Source organism: Canis lupus, chromosome 1, assembly GCF_048164855.1.
Source record: "Canis lupus baileyi chromosome 1, mCanLup2.hap1, whole genome shotgun sequence".
Lineage (NCBI taxonomy): Eukaryota > Metazoa > Chordata > Mammalia > Carnivora > Canidae > Canis > Canis lupus.
The window spans coordinates 1900262-1920076 of record NC_132838.1 but is presented as its reverse complement, the minus strand read 5'-3'; the positions used below and the strand labels follow the sequence as shown (position 1 = coordinate 1920076).

At 43.1% G+C, this 19815-nt stretch overlaps 1 protein-coding gene across 9 annotated transcripts in view; it reads left to right on the top strand.

Moving 5' to 3' along the window:
- Positions 1-19815, top strand: part of ATP9B (ATPase phospholipid transporting 9B (putative)) — a 237325-nt gene that overhangs the window by 128719 nt on the left and 88791 nt on the right. For 8 of the 9 annotated variants that reach the window (XM_072817398.1, XM_072817319.1, XM_072817242.1 and 5 more), the window contains one exon: positions 489-565. The exons of the other annotated variant lie outside the window; for it this stretch is intronic. In XM_072817398.1, the coding sequence (XP_072673499.1) occupies positions 489-565 (77 nt within the window). The remainder of the gene's footprint in view (positions 1-488; positions 566-19815) is intronic. 9 annotated transcript variants of the gene reach the window in all.

Genomic DNA, 19815 nt, shown 5'->3' with positions numbered 1-19815 from the left:
ACATAATTATGTAATTATGTCTTATTGTTTTAATCGTATCTGTGCTGAAGTGTCAGCAGAGGCTCTCATACCTGGTAGTACCTGCATCTCTTGTGCAGGGAAACCGGTACAGCTGGTGTAGTTTGGGCTTGAAGGTCTGACCACTTGAGGATGCAGCATCTCCTCATTTACCTGCATTGTCCACACACATGGATCAATGAGCAATGTCAACCTTTCTCTTGACAGTGAAAACGGTTTCAGTACCTTTTCTCATAATTCTGTGTAGGTCAATTTGTATAGCTTAAGAAATCATTTCTATTCTTAAAAGTTTATTTTGAAAGTTGAGATTAGACTTTGTTGAACTAGCCAAATTAAAAGTGCTGTTAGATAAATTTGTATAAAATTAAGTAATGAATAATATTTTCTATCAAGACAGTTGATTAGAAAGTGTTCTCTCTATGCTTACCCTCTGAGGCATTTCTGTAAGGACCACTTTCATGTTTTTGCAGGTACTGTAATAGGTGTTGTCATTTATACTGGAAAAGAGACTCGAAGTGTAATGAACACATCCAATCCAAAAAATAAGGTAGGCTAGATTAAGGAGCAGCTGCTTTAATGACTTGATTTTCCCTTTCAGTGAGAAAGTTCTGAAGTTCTGGAGAACTTGTTCATTTTAGCTTAATATATAACATAAAAACAGAGTTTGAAAAATGTGGGTGATTTCAGATGTGAATTCTCTGTATTTATGTAACAGGATGCTCATACTGAAGACCTTCCGGAAGTATCTCTTCTGGGTTAATCAAAGTTTGATATGTCTCTTAAATTTTCTTTGTTAGATATACAATTTGCCCATAATTTGATAGCTGGCTATGGTCTTTTCAATTTATTTATTTTATACTTTGTACTCTTTTATATGTTGATGGCTCATTTTTAAAAATAAAAGAATCTATATTAATATTTTATAGTATTTAATTGATAGTATGACATTATTAAACTCGTATCAATTTATTTCCATTTCATAAGCATGTTGAAAAACTTTTTAGTTTTAAGGACTGCTTAATTATATTACTAAATTGATCATATTTCTGTTATATTCCTGAAATTGCTGTTTATGTAGGCAGCATGTGTGTGCAAGTTATAGCGGAGCAAAAAAAGTTAGTTTGAATCCTCAGATGCTGTTATTTGGGTAATACATTTTGTACAGTCAAGTCATAGAATGTGCTGGTGTCTACTTTATGAGAAGCACTTTCTACCTGTGCATTTTACTCACCTTTATTTGAAATATAATCTGAGGTATATCTAAGTAGAAGAAAAAAAGCATTCTCATGGATTCATACCTTTGTGAGTAATTAATAGAAAAGGTCTTTTGCAGGAAATTTCTAAAAAGCGGTAAAAATGAAATAATTCTTTGAAAATATATATTGAAGGACAAGATGTATTCCATCTTTTTCAGCTAAATACTATTTTAAAAAAACAGTTAACCCTCCCAATATTAGGAAAGCATCCCTTACCCTTTGAATGTCTGTGCCCGTTTGCAGCACAGCAGAGTGGCACTGATGTGTTTCCCATCTGGAGAGTATCCTTGCCCTGTCCCAGGTCATATGAGTCATCCTAGTGAGCTCGATGAAGTATTGTGTTTGTTAGGACTCCAAATGTCTGTGTGTGACATATTTACTAAAGTGAAAGACAAATATTGTGCTACTATTATTTTAGTATAAATTCTGATTGTGATAACAGGGGAAATTATCCCTGTTGATTTATATTACAACTTTGTGCTAATTTGAGGAAATTGAATATACTGCAAGTCATTATTTTTTCATTAGAGTTAAATTTATTTAAAAATAAATTATTAAATTTTTGACAGAATTACATGCATGTTTGTGTATGTTTTCTATGAAGTACAGCGATTTCTTTTTCTTTAGTAAGCAAAATTAGAACATTCTAACGATGCATATATGAGTCCTAGGGTAGTATTCTTTCTTAATCATTTCTAATCATTTTACTTTTAGGATGAATATTGAGGGTAAATTTAATTTTAAATACTAAGATTTAAAATCTTAAAAGTTATCCTGTCATGTAACACAACTTCTGCTTCTTCTCACCTTCCTCTTAAGGGCAGCTTTCACCTCGCATTGTCTGTGTCCACACCTGACTGTTTTGCATGTACCTTTGGTTTTGGTTCCCATGCTGTTCCCTTAGGTGTTGACACAGAGCCAGTTAGGTGACCTTTCCCAGGTGTGTGCCTGTGGTAAAGAACTCTGGCTCTGAGGCTTAGCTGCTTGGTTAGAGCTGGTGTTGCCACTAACCAGCTAGCTCTGTGACCCTGAGCGAGTGGCTTCATTCTGTGTCTCACCACTCAGTATGTGTTAGCCATTGCTACTGTCTTCCTATAAAATGAAGCACACGTTGTGAATGAGTGCCCGGCCCTCGTCAGCCCAGAAATAGTCTGTGTGCACATAGCTGTTCATACACTCTGTCCTGCCCCACGCTGCCCCAGCCTGGAGACCGTCGCTGTGCCCATGTCAGCAGTCTTCCCTCCATTCCTCCTCCTTCTCCCTCTTCCTCTTGCTCTCCTTTTTTTAAAAAAAAAACAAAAAAAAAAACTTCTAAATCCCTTGGTATTAACACAATGTATCTATAACAGGAAGGGTATCTTTGATTTTTTGCACAACTGGATTCAAAACTCTGCTCTGCCACTGGTCAGCTTCACATGTAGAGCGAACACGCCCTTTCATTGGCTGGCACCTTCCTCGTGCTTAATCAACATTTAGGCATCTCCCTCTAGTTGGAAATCAGTGTAATTGTGATAGCGACAGCCCAGGGAGAATGCTGACATGTGGCGAGTTCTGTTCAGAGCACTTTGTGTACATGATGTCTGAATCAGCACGACCAACCTTGGGGGAAATGGCATCATCTGGTTTTAGAGCAGGGGACATTACAGTGCAGGAGGCTCTGCTTGTCACCATGGTGCATGCTTCGTGAAAGCACTGTAGATCATAGAACTCCAGCTTGCTAGGAAAACATTTTGTCATTAACAAAATAATCTTAGGATAAGAATAAAGTCTCTAAATTTGCATGTGTTACTAAATCTAAGTGTTAAATGCCAGGTTTATAGGTAAAAACTTCAGGAGACATTATAAGCATGTTCAGTGGACAAAAAGTAATGGGTGTAATTTATCTAGGGGAAGTACTGATATATGTTGAATGAAAAGATGATGTGATATTTGAATCCCTAAAGAGAAAAGGAAGACAGAAAATACTATTCATGTAAGACATCATGTGAAGACTACATCTTAGTGTTCTTCCAGTAGCTTACTAAGCCAGTAAACATTTGGATTTCAGAGAAGGCTACTGGGAACAAAAAGGAAACATTCGAAAGGGAAATCAGATCGTTTAACTGAGTTTCCCTTCCTCAGGGAAGCACACTATTCCTTATACTCATTCTGAAGTGTGTGTGGGCCAGTCACTGACACAGTGGTCAGGTGAAGTTCTGTGGTGGCATTCCTGACAGCAGAGGAATTGGGGCTGGGGAAATACATATTTATAAAGGAGTTTTGTCTCTCAGTCATGCTGTCATGCAAACTGCCCTAAAACCACAGGAACATACTACAGCAAAGACTGCTTTTCTCCTTTGAGCAAGTGTCTAACATGTTGGCAGGTGCTCTGCTCCTCATTGTCCCTCAGGGAACCCTCCTGGACACATGCTTCCATGACCACTGGGTAGAAAGACACTGACATGACGGATTGCATACTGACTTGCAGCTTCTGCCAGTGAGTGGCACAGGTCACATTGCCTTGGTCAGAGCAAGCAGTGGCCTTGCGGAAGGTGAAGGAGTCAGGACAGTTATATCCCTTCCCCAAGTGCAGAAGGTGGGAAAAGCGGGAACATGTAATGACTTAGTACCACTGGCTACCCCAGCATAGTTATAGATGAGAGTGTCCAGGCCTTTTCTGTACACTAAGAACCAAAACAAAATAGGAACTTCCTAAAACCCCGTGGAATGCTGGCGGTAAAGGCCTCTAAGGCAGAGGAAGAGGAGCCAGGAAGGTTGAAGGAAGAAAGCCCTTCTGAAGATGCATGGTGGTGCACACACAGCATGCCGAGATCATTGGGGAGAAAAATGAAAAGAGACTAGTGATTTAGCAACAGGAGGATCCTGGTGAAATGAGAATCATTGTCTTTAATTTCTTCAGGCGGAATCGGATGCAAAAGCAAATATGGGGACCCTGTGCGGAAGATCGAGGGTGTTGGGAAGGACAGTGGTGGGGAGGGAACCCAAAGCACTGAGGGAGCAATAGGGGGATGCAGGCAAAGGATTTTATTGATTTTGTTTCTGGTGAGAGAATGATAAAACTATTAATGCCTTCCATAAAAGGAGAGAGAGAGAGAATCTTAGTTTATAAAGGGGAAAATATAGTCTACAGAAGAGTAAGTTTGATGTGCATCCCGCAGTAACTTAAATGTGGGAGCCTGAGGTCGCTGGAGAAAATATTGTATGTTGTTAAATGGCAAAGAGCTGCCATGTGCAGTAGTAGGGTGTGGTTGTTGGGCTTTGGAGAAGTGGGGGCAGTGCTTGGTCCTTGGCTCTGTAGCATGTTGTTTCCTGCCTCCCCCATAGTGTGTGCAAGGGGGACCTGTTCCTTTGTGAAACTGCGATGAGCTGTTGGGACGGAAAGCACTGCAGTCAGAGTTGTGTGGATGAAGAGGGAGAAGCTAATGATAACACTCCTTCAGGTAGGGAGATGGATGCAGAACATGGCTGGAGTCAGCGAGGATTCCTGAAAGCACAGGGGAGCATTGCGGCCTAACCATTTAGCTCATTGGTTCTTGAGCAGTGGTAAGGACCCAACTGCTGCTGGGAATCTTAAATCTGTGATGGATCCAGTAATGAGCAAGTGGCTTTCTCCGGTGGATGTTCAGGAGCCCCAGAGCAGAGGCAGAGACATGAACAGAGAAATGTCTGGTCCGAAGTGACGGGTGGTGGGGCGAGCAGGTCGGGGGCTCTTCCCTCAGTAGCTGCCACACCTGCCTGCAGATGCATACAGGCAGCCAGGGTCCTGCGGGTTGCGATACTAGACATGACGGCCTGCTCCTGGGGCCCCTGTCCCCCGTGCCCTTTGCCTCACGCAGGTGTGGAGTGTTGGGTGAGGGCTATTGCACCAAATCCTGTCTCCCCCTGGGAAAAGCACCAGTTGCCCCCATTGAGTTGGGGGACTTGAATGTGACTCCTCATGGAGGCGGGGGTGCTTATGTACCAGCATACCCTCCCAGAGCTGAGGGAAGGACATCTGTTGTGTGTGTAACCAGTTTTACTAGTTGCTTCATAAAATCTATTTTTAAACTTGTCATTCTGCCTATCTCATTTCCCAAGCCTTAATTTGGGCATTTCTCCTTTTGTCTTCATTTTGTCTATTTCGTTCTTCTCTAGCTGCTTATTAGAAAGAAAACATCAAACAGAAAAGTAAGGAGAAAAATATCACTTGTCTCATATTCTCCTGTGGCCACACATCCCTCCAACTCTATCCTATCCATGCATTTTTAAAAACAGAGATTAGGGCACTTTGTCTAGCTGCTGCATTAGCTGGCTACCTTACTTTGCAACACCTCTCTGTCCACACAGCCTTGTCTCATGACCCAACTGAGTGGCCTCAGCATCACCTCTGCTTGTACAGAGGCCACCCCCAGGTGTGTCTCCTAGGCCTGAATCAGAAACTGCAGGTGCGGCCACCTCTGAGACGGAGAGCCACCGCCTCCTTAGTGGCCACAACAATATGAAATGTAAAGAGAATTCATAGGCAAATAAAGCTGCAACCACATTTCACTCAGTCATATATCCCACCTGATGCACCCTTTCAGAGTTGTCCTTGTAATTGGTTTTCAAAATCTAAGGTGATAATTTTATAGACTCAGAATATACAGCCTTAAGCTTATTACAAGAGTTTATTAGAATACCTTTTATTTATTTTTTAAAATATTTTATTTATTCATGAGAGACAGACACAGAGAGGCAGAGACACAGGCAGAGGGAGAAGCAGGCGGGGAGCCTGATGTGGGACTTGATCCCAGGACCCTGGGATCACTCCCTGAGCCAAAGGCAGATGCTCAACCACTGAGCCACCCAGGCTCCCTATCAGAATTTTTTTAAATGTAGAATGTTTCATCCAGTCGTGGGGATTAATACCACAATCTACAACGTTGTTAGATGGAGGACTTGAGTTCTAAGATACAGACCAGTTCTTGTGGCTTCTTTTCAGGACAAGAACGTGTGCCTCTGGTGCGCCAACAGGCGCGAGGAGGGACATGGGGTCTACTTAGTCTGAAATTGTTATCTTAAACCTGAGCAAATCAAAAGTTTTTATTACTAAGCAGTTACTTTTATAATAATATTTGGTGAAAGTCTAAATTATAAGGAATACAACTTGAGTAATGGACTGTTTTATAAAACCTAGCTTGAGATATATTTAATAAGATGATACTTGATTACATTTAAGAGGGAAAAATTCTTACAGGAGGTTAAGAAAAATCAATTGTGACAGGCTGCCATTTTCATGCCATTCATAATAATAAGTTGCTCAGAGCAAGAGCATCAAGGATGAAATGGTAATACAAATTGCTTCAAGTAGTTATTGTAATCCCTTGGGCATATTGATTTGTGTTTCTAATAAAAAGATGCTTTCAAACGTCTCACTGACAGACAGGTGATATGTGCCATTATGTGAATTAGAGCTACTTCTTGTTCTCTGAATTGTTGTAAAGGCGTTTTCAGATAACAGAACAAAATAGAATCAGCTATGCTGTACTTTGTGGGTTGAAATATCAAGGCTGTGTTGGAAAATAGCTTACTTCTTTTTAAAAGGACAATTTATTAATATTTTAAAAGTTGTATTGACTTATATACTAAGATTGTTACCATAGAATAACTTCTCTTTTTTTCTTGTGGTTGCATGCAATCATGGCACCCCTTAATTTTTTTAATAGTTGCCTTCTTGAGTAATAAAATCTTTGGGTTTAAATATGTGTTTAGAAATGTGATGATGTGCTTTGCGAAAGAGCTGCATGTTGTAGAATACAGCAACGTGGTGGATCTCTGTGGATAAAAAGACTTTGGGAATGCTTTTTTTAGATAACTGTTATTAATATTAACAAATCATAGTGTTTGAAAGCCTCATCAGGAAAAGATTAACTAGAGAAACAAGCCTACAATAAAGTAGTTCAGCGGCATGCCGACAGGACCCAGTGTGGCTCTCAGGGTTATGGCAGCACCCACCCCGCCTTTGCTGCATTTGTGACTGCACACTTTAATATTACAGCTGCTCACAATTAAAAATTGTGTTTCTTCATCAGCAGTGTGAATGTAAATAAACTTATAATTTCAGGAAAACAATAAAGAGGCAAAATACTAAATAGTTAGAAAGCAATCCTAATGATAACACCTGGGACATAATGCTCTATCAGAGTATGCAGCAAATATCTATACTGGGAAACCTGGATTTAGTCCCTAAGTTCATTTTAAATATGAATTTGATTATAAAGCAGGTGTTCTAAATGGGAACATGAGCATATTTATTATTTAAAATAAATACTTTGTATCAGTAAAAAAAACTTAGTGTTACATAAAACTCTGAATGAGGAAAGCTTACTAATCATTTATTGCATATTCATTGAGAACTACTTGATAATATTTTATCATTTCTGAGCAGTATAGTTAAATTCTTTATAATCAAGATCATAACAAAGAAGTATAGGGACCTCTGGGTGCCTTAGTTGGTTAAGTGTCTGACTCTTGCTTTCGGCTCAGGTCATGATCTCGGGGTGTGGAATTGAGCCCCCAAGTTGAGTTCTGGGCTCAGAGATGAGTCTGCTCGAGATTCTCTCTCACTCTAAATAAGTAAATAAATCTTTAAAAAATGAAAGAAATATAATTTATTGAAGAAGCAAATAAATATTTTCACAATTGTCTTTATTTTTTGAAATCCTTGTTTCCTTACTCTGAGGCTTTAAAAATTGTTAGAAATTTATGGAAGTTGTGATGCCTTGTTGATCAGGATGTTTCCATCTTACTTTGTATGAGCTCACAAACCTGAGTGCTTACCATCACCACATTATCCTGAAGCCTTTTTGACCAGGATCTGAAATATCTAGTGGGACCAAGAGTAAGGAGTAAGGTCAGTTTTAAACCTTTTATCAGAACTGGAGGAAGGTGGTGTGTGGATAACAATGTTATGAGTAGAGACAGGAAGGGGGAATAGTGAGGTTTTCTGTTGTTCCAAGATTGCCAGACTTGGTGTTATCTTCCCAGGGAGGCTGTGGGTGTTGAGTGGTATAGGCCTACCGTGGGACTCTTCATGCTGAGGCCTCGCGTGGCTGTCACGGATCAGGAAGAGGTCACGAGTGTGGTGTGGGTTCAGAAGCAGACTTCCAGTAGGGGGGAGATTCTGAGCCAGCCCAGGTAGAGGGGAGGGTCACCTGGTTCCTTACTGTGCCTGGGAAGGCCTACAGTGCAGGGCTGTCAGCCCCCCGGTGGCTCTTCCTTCTTAGAGAAGCTGGTCAGGAGGAGAACATGGCCTAGCCTCACTTAGCAGGCCATGTGGGGTGCTTGTCTAAGGGCATCTGCCTGGGTGGGGTGGGAGGCCCACTGGCTCCTTGTGCTAGGCACCTCCAGTTTACTACCAGGGCCCCTGCACCCTACCCCCGAGGCCAGCTCCGTGCGACGATTGCTCTGTGCTGGCCACTGTTGCAGCATCAGCCCACTGGCATAGCACCCACCACATGTACTGAATGATGAGGTAGTTTTCTTAAGGAGCTGTTCATTTTTTTTTCCCTTCCATAGTTGATTTTTTCCAAGTGATAATTTTTTTAAAATATTCCTCAGCAATAAATATTAAAACATCTGGTTTCAACTTAATTGTCTTCTCATACATCTGAAAATATATTCTGAATGCTACTGTTTTTTAAAAATTTGATTTGTCAACGTACCAAAGTTTCTTTTTTAAAACTGCATTAACTAAAACATGTGTATGATAAATTTAACATGAAATTAAATGGCTCTGTTTTCTCCTATGTAATTAGCAGTGTCAGCTAATAATTACCTTTTGTGAAACTTTAAAATATATCGTGTGTGTGTGCATGTGCATGTGCAGGCGCGAGCTTTCCCACTGTGCTGAACTGTTGAGTGCCTGGGATTTCTTTCTGAGGGACAATCATCCACACGAAGCATCTCTGAAAGGCTTGTTTTTAAATTGCATAATGCCATCAAAATCAAAACGTTTTGGAGGGAGGCCTTGAGTCAGAATGATGTTTTTGAACAGTGTTGTTTGAACACTGTTAGGCTTAGAAACTTCTGTGGGATAAATTACACATCAGAAGTTCCTTTTCTTTACCTTCAGTATAAATTGAAATCAGCATGCCGGTGTATTTCATAGTATATTCAAGAGGTAATAGAAAGTTTCAAGTGAACCCAAAATATAGTGGTAAAGGTTAATTAGTCCCTTCCTCCAGTGAACAGAGCCTTCCAGTAGCAAAACTTGAGTAAATATTAGTTGAAGTACTTGCTGTTTGATGTTTTGAAGTCTTGATGGGAGGTGATGTCACAGGAAGAGCTCTGCCCCAGGCAGATGGGAGGGCCTCAGAATGAGGGAACCAAGGATGCCAGAGGGTGCACAGGGTGTGTCACCCGTTGTCAACAGCTCATCTTAGTGATTGTGTGAGCTGGATCCTGACACAGGTTTAGTTACTGAGGGTGGGTTAGTTAGTACAGTGGGCTGGCTGAGTGAGCTGTTTGCTTGGTTGATGAGAATTTGTGCTGAATGAGGCCAAGATGGAGAGGACCTTTCAGGAGAGCAGTGTCCCCTGAGTTATCTCATTCCTGGCAAAGGAAAGCAGGCTGGTAAATGACGGACGGTGACAGCAAGGTGCTCACGGTGCTATCAAGGGGCTTTGTGTCACCTGGGGCACCTGTGCTCATTGGTTCCTTTGCTCCATTAAAACTTCTAAAATATTTAGGCACATCTGCGTAGCTCAGTGGTTGAGCATCTGCCTTAGGCTCAGGGCATGATCCTGGGGTCCTGGGATCAAGTCCTGCAACTTCTAAAATTTTTAAACAAATGAGATATTATTACAGACAGAACTATAAGTAACAGTACTTTTTGATTATGAAACATTTTTTGAAGCACATCTAGTTCACAAAAAATTTTTATTTTCAAAACAGAGAAGAAGAATTATTTACAGTAAAGTTTATAAAAGTTTTCACCCTGATACTTGAGGGATTTAAAATGATGTATTTTATACACATACACAACAGTATGGGTAGAACTTTGAAAATACAATTATTGCCTAAGCTGCCAATCACTGTTTCCATTGAGGCTCCTCTGGCAGGAGATGGGGTCGTAAAAACTGAGGTGAATTTAATTAATTAATTTAATATGTGTGCATGCTGTGCAAGTGACTGGCAACATCTGTATGCTGGTGGCTGGAGTGCTCTCGTGGTCATCTTCCCTTGTACCGTGCCTGCCTGCCTCCCCATGGGTGGGCTTCCCCTCCTTCCCCATGGGGCCCAGCACACCTGGATATCAGCACCCACACATGTCTCAGGCGGCTCCTCCACCCATCAGGGTTTCCCACAGTGCTGGGATGGCAACCCGTCCAGGTGCCACTGCCATCCCCCTCTCCCACACAGCTCACACAGCTGCTTCCCCATTTGTTCTCAGCTTTGCGCCCAGCAACACACATGCTTGCAAAGTACAGGTTGGTATGAGGTTAGTTTCCAGCCCAAAGTGGTTCCAGGGGTCCCCATTGCTCTCAGAGCAAACACCGGCCCCTCTGCTGTAGCCGGGAGGCCCTGACCTCTTGCAGGAGCTCCTTGTGGGCTGTGCCCGCCCTGCTTGGTGTTTTTGCCCAGAGGCTCACCTCTGCTTCTGTGCTTAAATAAGTAAACCTGGGGTAACTATTTATGTGTCTGTGGTTTCCACACATCATTAACTCCCTGGAGGCAGGAGTTGTGCCTTTTTCTCTTCCTGCAGTCTAAGCTCCTCAGACATAATAGATGTTGGATAGTTTAAATTAGGAGCAAAGAAGGATATAAAGATGATTCGCCTGAAAGTTATGTAGAGTCTTTGTGGGAGACGTGGGCCTACCTGTAATAAACACTGGAGATGCTGTCCTAGGTGATAAAAGTGCTCTGACAGTAGGTGGATTGGGGGGGGGGGGGCAGCTACAAGATGGAGGGCACACATTTATTGATCACTCCAGATTCTATACTTGGTGCTGTCCATATCGTCTTATGTGTGACTGGTGGTTTTCTGTTTGTTAGCGCAGTTATTATCTGTTACTGTCCTTGGTTTTTTGTTTTTTGTTTTTCTAAGAATTTATTTATTTATTCATGAGAGACACAGAGAGAGAGGCAGAGACAAAGGCAGAGGGAGAAGCAGGCTCCCTGTAGGGAGCCTGATATGGGACTCGATCCCAGGACACCAGGATCATGCCCTGGGCCAAAGGCAGACACTCCACTGCTGAGCCACCCAGGCATCCCTACTGCCCTTGATTGATGTTTATATTCTCCCTTTGTCCTGTGGGAGTGCATTCAGCCCAGTGTCTGTGTCCCATTATCATAAAGCCATCATTTAGAAATATTGTAAGTGGGATTGAAAAACTAGACAGTCACATGCAGAAGAATGAAACTGGACCATCTTCTTACACCAGACACATAAATTCAAAATGGAGGAAAGGCCTAAATGATACAGGAATCTTACCAAATCCTAGAGGAGACCACAGGCAGCAACCAGTTTGACCTCGGCCGTAGCAACTTTTTGCTAGACACGTCTCCCAAGGTGAGGGAAACAAAAGCAAAAGTAAACTATTGGAACCTCATCAGGGTAAAAAGCTTTTGCACGGCAAAGGAAATAACAAAACTAAAAGGCAACCGACAGAATGGGAGAAGATATTTACAAATGTCCTGTCAGACAAAGAGCTAGTATCCAAAATCTATAAAGAACTTAATCAAACTCAACACCCAAAAATCAAAAATATAGTCAAGAAATAGGCAGAAGACATGAACAGACATTTCTCCAAAGAAGACCTACACATGGCCAACAAGCACATGAGAAAATGCTCTGCATCACTTGCCATCAGGGAAATACAAAACAAAACTACAGTGAGATACGACCTCATACCTGTGAGAATGGTGAAAATTAACAAGACAGGAAACAACAGATGTTGGAGAGGATGTGGAGAAAGGGGAATCCTCTTGCACTGTTGGTGGGAATGTGAACTGGTGCAGCCACTCAGGAAAACAGTGTGGAAGTTCATCAAAAAGTAAAAAATAGAGCTACCCTAAGACCAGCAATTGCACCTTTAGGTATTTACCCCAAAGAGGGACACCTGCACCCCAGTGTTCACAGCAGCCATGTCCACAAGAGGCAGACTGTGGAAAGAGTCCAGATGTCCTTCGACAGGTAAATGGATAGAGAAGATGTGGTCTGTATATACAATGGAATATTACTCAGGTATCAAAAAGAATGAAATCTTACCATTTGCAGTGATGTGGATGGAGCTAGAGGGTCTTATGCTGAGTGAAATAAATCTACCAGGGAAAGACAAATACATGATTTTACTGATATGTGGAATATAAGAAATAAAACACAGGGACATAGAGGAAAGGAAAGAGGAAAATAAGATGAAAATCAGAGAAGGATACAGACCATAAGAGACTCTGAACTCTAGGAAATAAACAGGTCACTGGAGGGGTGGGGGATGGGGTCATGGGGTGATGGGCATGAAGGAGACACGGGATGTGATGAGCACTGAGTGTGATATAAGACTGAGGAATCACTGATCCCTACCTGTGAAACCAGTGATACACTATATGTTAACCAAATTGAACTTCAGTCAAATAAACAAACCATTTTTTCTTTCTACCACAAAAAGATGTTCCAGATTCATCTTATACTTTCTTTGCCCCTGTCCTGGGATCAGCCCTGGGTTGCTCCCAGCAGAGAGTGGTATTTGGAAGTCAGGATCTGGGGCCTGCCTGTGCTTATTGCTGTTGAGATGGCTGTATCCAGACGCCGGCATCAGAGTGAGGAGACTGGTGCTAGTATGACAGGAAGACAGACACATGCACATACTGTCAGGCCTATTTTGTATTGTATATACTAAACACTGAGTTCAGATACACTTGCTCTAAGTTTCTTTTAGAGCCTGAGAAATATGGCTACTGTTGCCCTTGACATGTTTACTTATTTCATCAATCCCTGCCCTTGCCAGCTGCACCCCTTACCTCCTGTCCAGCTCCAGTGTCTGGGTCAGACCATCCTTGCCTGTCTCCTTCTTCGGGAGGCTTGCCACTAGCCCTACTTCTGGGCCGGTGTCACTCTGCTCGGGCACAGACATATGCATTGTGTTTAGAAAGGACAGGGACACATTCACATAATTAGTCTCCAGCTGTTTTATTTTTGTTTCATTTCTTGAGGGCTGAAACCATTGTTTATTCATTTTTTAGACCTCAGCCAAAGCTTATAGTATGTTAAGACAGACCTGTGAGGTGTGCAGTAAGTGCTGATTGTACAGATGAGTTGGTTGTTGAGAGCGCCAATGAAAGACATATTAAATACTTAAAGCTTCACCCTGAAAGAACCTTTAGGTGAGGATAGAATAGTATTTGTCTTTAATTGATTAAAGAGGAAGTAAGATCAGAATTACTCAGAGTCTCTTTGAGTGTTTAACATTTCTCTGGTGAGCAGATTTTTTATTGTTTGCATGTCCATAGTTGCAGACTGCTGTGCCCAGACTGCTGTGTAACAGGCGTTCATGGATGGGAACCTCCATCTCTCTGTAGAAAGCCCTGGGCAGACACAGGTGCCGGGGCCTGATGCTTCATGTGGACTCCAGCTCCCCTCCCTCCACATCTGCCAAACAGCTATCTGTGGGACCCTGGCCAAAGAGACGAGTAAAACCGTGTCCCTTCCCTTTCTCCGTCTGCTACTTTCTCCACAAGTGGAACTGACCTAATGTAAATTGCCTTTTGCATATGGTACTGTTTAGGATTCAAAATAAACACTGTCCTGAAAGAGATTATGATCAAAAGAGGGAATTCGTCATGGATACATTTCTCTTCTGTCTCTTTCCTTACATTTTACACATAGTACACTCTCAGTAAATAGTGACTTATTTTAGGTCTGAGTTGCTGTGCTGACATTAAGGTTAGGCTCTTTTTGTTTGTTTGGTATTCCAAATTAAGTGACTTTAAAGTTAATAAACAGACTCAGGCCTAGCACTGAAGTTTATGTCTTCAAGCCACAGAGCAGGATTCCTATTGATTCTGCTGTTGGTACTGATGGCTAACTAAGCATCGAGTACCTCTCTTCCTTGCAGCAACGCTGATGGCTGATGCTGCGCTCTGTAGAACTGTGTGGTTGCAGAGCTGCATTGTGGACCCTCTCCAGCCACCATACACAGACATACACACGAGAAGCAGAGAAAGAGACAAATGTCACATTACTACATGTATTGCGTTAACCTGTGGAAATGAGGGGCTTGTGTAGGTTACAATTTAGAGAAGGATTTTATTTTGTTTTGGTTGGAAGTTTAGTCATTCAGGAAACAATCTTAAGTTAAAGTCAATAATTTGTTTTTTATTACAATTACAAAAATTGTTTCTTAGCCTTAAGACACAGACATGGTTGGAAACACAACGTAGAAAACAGAATTTTCATAATGGACCAATTTAATATGTTTTTAATTCCAAACAATATAAAGAAAAATGATTACTTCCAAGTTTTAATTTTGGGCTAAGATGATGCATTTGTTCTGTACTTCAGATAAATGCAGATGACATTGCAGCAGCTTGATTTCAGGGGTATGTGTGCACTTTGCCTTCTCAGCAGTCAATTCAGGTTACTATGGAATGTACTCTAGATTCTAGAAGAGAATCAGATTGAGAAGTTTCCTCACATTCTTTAGTCATCAGTTCTTTGAGATCTGTTCTCAAGCCATGAGAGTTGTAACCCTTCTTTTTTTTAAAAAAAAAAAAAAAGATTTTATTTATTTATTCGTGAGAGACACAGAGAGAGAGAGGCAGATACACATGCAGGGAGCCCGACGTGGGACTCGATCCCAGGTCTCCAGGATCACACCCTGGGCTGAAGGCGGCGCTAAACCGCTGAGCCACCTGGGCTGCCCGACTTGTAACACTTCTAAAGATATTTGTGGTTGCTAATTAACTGACGCCAGTAAATAAATACATGGGTTTTGGACATTTTAAAGGATCCATGTGATTGTACAATTTCATTTAGCACATGTGAGTCATTTTAAGGATGTGTAATATTCTAGGTTGTAGCTGTGTGTTCATTTTTTGTTTTAATGCTGAATCAGTACATTGAAAGGAAAAGAAGGGTTCTGGGGAGCTGGGTTTGTTTTTCAAAGTAAGATTCACATTGCTCACGAGAGACTTTACGAATGTGCGAGTTTTATGAATAAATGAGTAATTTAGTCATTTTCCCCTTACAATCAATGTAAACAGTTCAAGAAGTATAAAAATGTTCAGTGTGTTACTTTGTTAATGCTGCAGTGCTAGCTTTTCGAAGTAAAATGGAAGGCTTTCAGGCATCCTTTTGTCTTCCCAGAATGGTGGGAACCTCTTCTTACTGGTCCATTCTACCTCTGTTTTGTTGTCCCATCTGAGTTTCAGTTAGTTCGGTTGCTGGATGCAGGTCGAGCTGTTTGCTGCTGTTATTAATTTTGTGAAGTTGTTTCTGTTTATAATTTTTTTCTTTTTTAACGGCGGGGGCCGTGGGAGACGGAGAGAGAGAGAATCCAAGCAGACTCCACGCTCAGCACAGAGTCAGATGTGGGGCTCCATCTCCCAATCCTGAGACCATGACCTGAGCTGAAATCAAGAGTCAGGCACTTCACTTACTGAGCTACCCAGGAGCCCATTTATAATCTTTTGATATCAATTCACCAATTATGTTTCATACTAAGAAATCAAGTATAAATTCTCCAAGTTCTATTTAGTGCTCCCGGAACCACCTGGGACACTGCTGACTTGCTCCATCATCCATCCATGAACACTTGTTTTGTCAGCTCAGGAAAAGCACAGGGGCATAGACATCTGTTCCTTTAGGGACTCCTCATCCTCTCCCTGGGAGACACGTTAACAGACCATTTTAAAACAGACTTGACCTTTACAGTCCTACTAGTCCTTGTGTGTTTGGGGAACATTGGAGACTGACCTAACAAACCTGGGATTGTGAGGGAGGTATAGCCTGGAGGGGGTTAGATTCCGGGAGTGGTAGGGCGCTACAGGCTCCTCCCTGTCAGAGGCGAGCAGAGATCCTGGGTGCGTAGGTCCCGGAGCAGGACTGATTGTGTGCTATTGGTGTGTGAGGTTAAGGGAGAGAGGGGCAGAATCGTCCTTGAGAAAGCAGTTGAGGGCTTCGTGCCGCTGTGGAGGGCTTGACCCACATCCTAGAGCCAGGAGAAAACAAGCTAAGGGTGGGGGGCTGTGTGTGGTACATTGTTCTGACCACTGTGTGAAAGATGGACAGCAGGTGAGTAGGGTGAGTCCCATTTCAGGCAGTTCAGTGTCATAGTCTCTACAGCACAAGATTGAGGTCATGATACTGTGTAGTTTATATACAACACATTGCCTGACACCTCATAAATGCTCAAAAAATGCAGTCAGAGGTATGAGAGAATTGGAAATTTTTAAATATTAATATAAAAAATATGTACCTTGGTGCTTAGCTTTTAAGTTTTTAAATAAATTAAAAAAAAAACAAATTTGATGATCTTAAAGACTGAGACTTGATCTGAAAGAGCTGTGTACTCCTGAGATTCAAGAAGCCAAGTCTTAAAGAAACCAAGGTGGAGTTTATGTATGAGCAGTAGAAAATAAAGACAGCAAGCCATACTGCCCCATCGTAGACATCCCATCATCCCTGCCCTGGCAAATAAAGGAGAGAATAATGGGAGAAGCAAGAAGGAGAGCAGTGCGTGTGGAATTCTTGCCTCTTAGAGCACAACCCCCAGCAGCACAGCTGTGGAAGCAGAAGATACCAAGGCCTCGGGTCCTCCACAGGGGCAGGCTTCAGGGTCATGTAGGACAATGCCAGAAGGGCCCCTGCCACCGGGAGGGGGCAGACTGGAGAGAAGAGCAAGAAGAGGACTTCTGTGGTGCTGACCGCCCACCCTGGGAGTTGAGCATCCAGAGCTGCTATGATGCCAGGGGCAGAGGGGGTTGCTCCCCATCCTCAGATGCCACTAGGACCCCTCACTCCATCTTGGAACTTAGATGTATGAGTGGAGAAACAGTGGCAAAGGCCAGAATACAATTTAAATCTGAAATTCTAATCACTAATTCAGGATGTGACCAGATTATATTAGATAGAATATTTCGGGATTTATTTTAGGAAAATAAAATATATGCTTTGCACATCTCAGCCTATGTTCTATAAAAATGATATCTACTACTCTAAAACTTCCCAGATGTTGGCAATTGAAGGAGCTTTTGATACTTGTAGGTATAGAATTCTAGATGCGAGTTAGATATGATTCCTGAGTCCTCTGGCCTTGAGAAAAGCCCCAGGGATTTGCAGTAGAGGAGGCTGGGAAGGCAAGCCATTACCAGGTACTTGGAGAGCTTGAGGCCTTGTTGAAGCTGAAGACTCCGTTTCTAGAAGGATTATCTTAAATTGTTGTGTGACTTTCTAGCAGAGATCCTCTGGAAGCAAAGATCTGATCTTGGGTTTTGCGGGTTTGTCAGGGTTTTACGGGCTGTGAATGAGAGAAAGCTCATGTGCAGTAACAAATAGACCCTGACCTATACAGTGGCTCGGAAAACACCACTCACCTCCTTCCTGCCTGCCAAGTGCTCTTCTTGGGGTGACTGGGGATTTGGTTTTCTCCTAGCTTGTGGCTCCAGTAGCCCTAGGGCCTTGTCACTGCCACTGCATCTCACCACAGGGGGAGGAGCACGGTGGGTCCCATCCAGCGACCTGGAAGTCAGCACTCCGGGTCCTACAGCAGGAAGGAGCTGAGCCAACAAAGTCCATGACTGTCACCTGAAATCTAAGAGAGAAGCTGGGATCTGTTGAACCGGAGCCATAAACTGGAAGGAAAAACTAAGTCATTTTGACAACAGATTCTGGAGGGTGAGTGGGGAGTGTTACGGCTGGGACCTGGGCAGTGAGGAGTGTCCCCTCTAACAGTCTTGTCTGTAGACAGTGAGGACCCTGTGTGGCCTTGTCCCACCTGGGGAGGGTATCTTGCCCACTCAGCCCCCCACTTGTGAAGGTGACAGATCCATTAAAAACCTGGGAGTTATTCACAAAATTATAGAACACTCCTTCTGCCCCACACCTCAGCCCCACACTGGTCGGTCTCCGGTGCCGCCATAGCAGATTTTAGATGGAAGAGCTGCAGGGCCCAGACTCCCTGAGGAGCTGCAGTCAAGAGGCCAAGTCAGCAGGGGAGATGGGGAGGGGGCACCAGAGGTCCCACAGCTCTGGCCCAGGTTGCAGGAAACTGGTTGCAGAGGTCTCCCTAAAAGCTAAAAAGCTTTACATCAGTTCGTGTTACCTGGCGCATCATGTCTGGCTTTAAACAAATGTCGTAAGACATTCTGACAGACAGGGAAAACAGTCTGAAGAAACAAAGCCAGCAACAGACCCAGACTCATGTAGGGCAGGTCGTGAGGAACCCTGGTCCACACGTGAAGGGCTGTGGTACAAAGGACAGACGTTGCTCAGGAGCAGATGTGGACGTTGCGGTATGGAACTGCATATTGTCTAGAAAGGATCAAAAGGAGGTGGAAGAAGTCAATCACTGTGACAGATGAAGATGTGAGAAGCTTCTCACTGGGCTGCACAGTGCAATCTGGACAGGTCAAAAGAAACCTCATAAGTGAGAAGCAAAAAGAGAAAAGAATGAAAAAGGGAACAGGGGCCTGGAACAGAGCCTCCAAGAATCGAGAGATGGTCTCAGAAGGTGTAATGCACCTGTAGCAGCGACAGCAGCCAGATGTTCAGACGAGTGGCTGGAGTGTGGATGGCCATGTGTTTCCTAAAATGAATGACAGACATCAAACCACAGATCTGGAAGCTCAGAGAACAAGCTGGAAAAAGCCAAAAGCATCTTAACCCACTTGTTTCACATGAGGCTCCAGCAACCCAAGGGCAGAGAGAGAATCTTGGCAGAAGCCAGAGGAAATACGAGCAGAGGCCTGGAGAAGGCATGGGTCACCACCTGCCAGGGCAGGTGGTGTGCAGGTGGCCGCTCCTCATTCATGCCCAGGGAGGCCAGGGTAAACGGCAAGCTCCGCGAATGTTCCGACCAGACTGAGGAGAGAAGCAGCAGAGCTGGAGGGTTTACTGGAGTCTTCCAGAGCCTCAGAGGGAGGAGGAGCCTCTAGATGTAACATGAGCATGAAAGCCCTCTTGTCTCTACTTTCTTCCAAGTCCCATACCCAGAAGACCATCTCCACAGGCAGAGAGGACTATGTGCACACACCCTGGTGTGTGTGTGTGCGCACGTGTGCATGCATGTGCACTGAGTGCCACCAGGGCTTTGCCCTGGCCGGCCACCATGTGCAGACACACGGTGCAGGAGCGCTCAACCGTGGTCACCTGCTCTGGCGCAGTCCCTGTGCACCCTGCTGGGTTTGAGCAGCACGTGGGGCCATCTCAGCTGGACTCCCACAGAAGTGTTGGTGCCATCCTAGGTCGCTGTGCATGTTACATCATGAGCTCCTCACTTAGGTTCTGCAGTTCAGAAACACTCCACAGTTCTTTGCCTTTAAGGCATTAAATCCAGTTCCATACCCATTTACCTTTCCTCTGAGA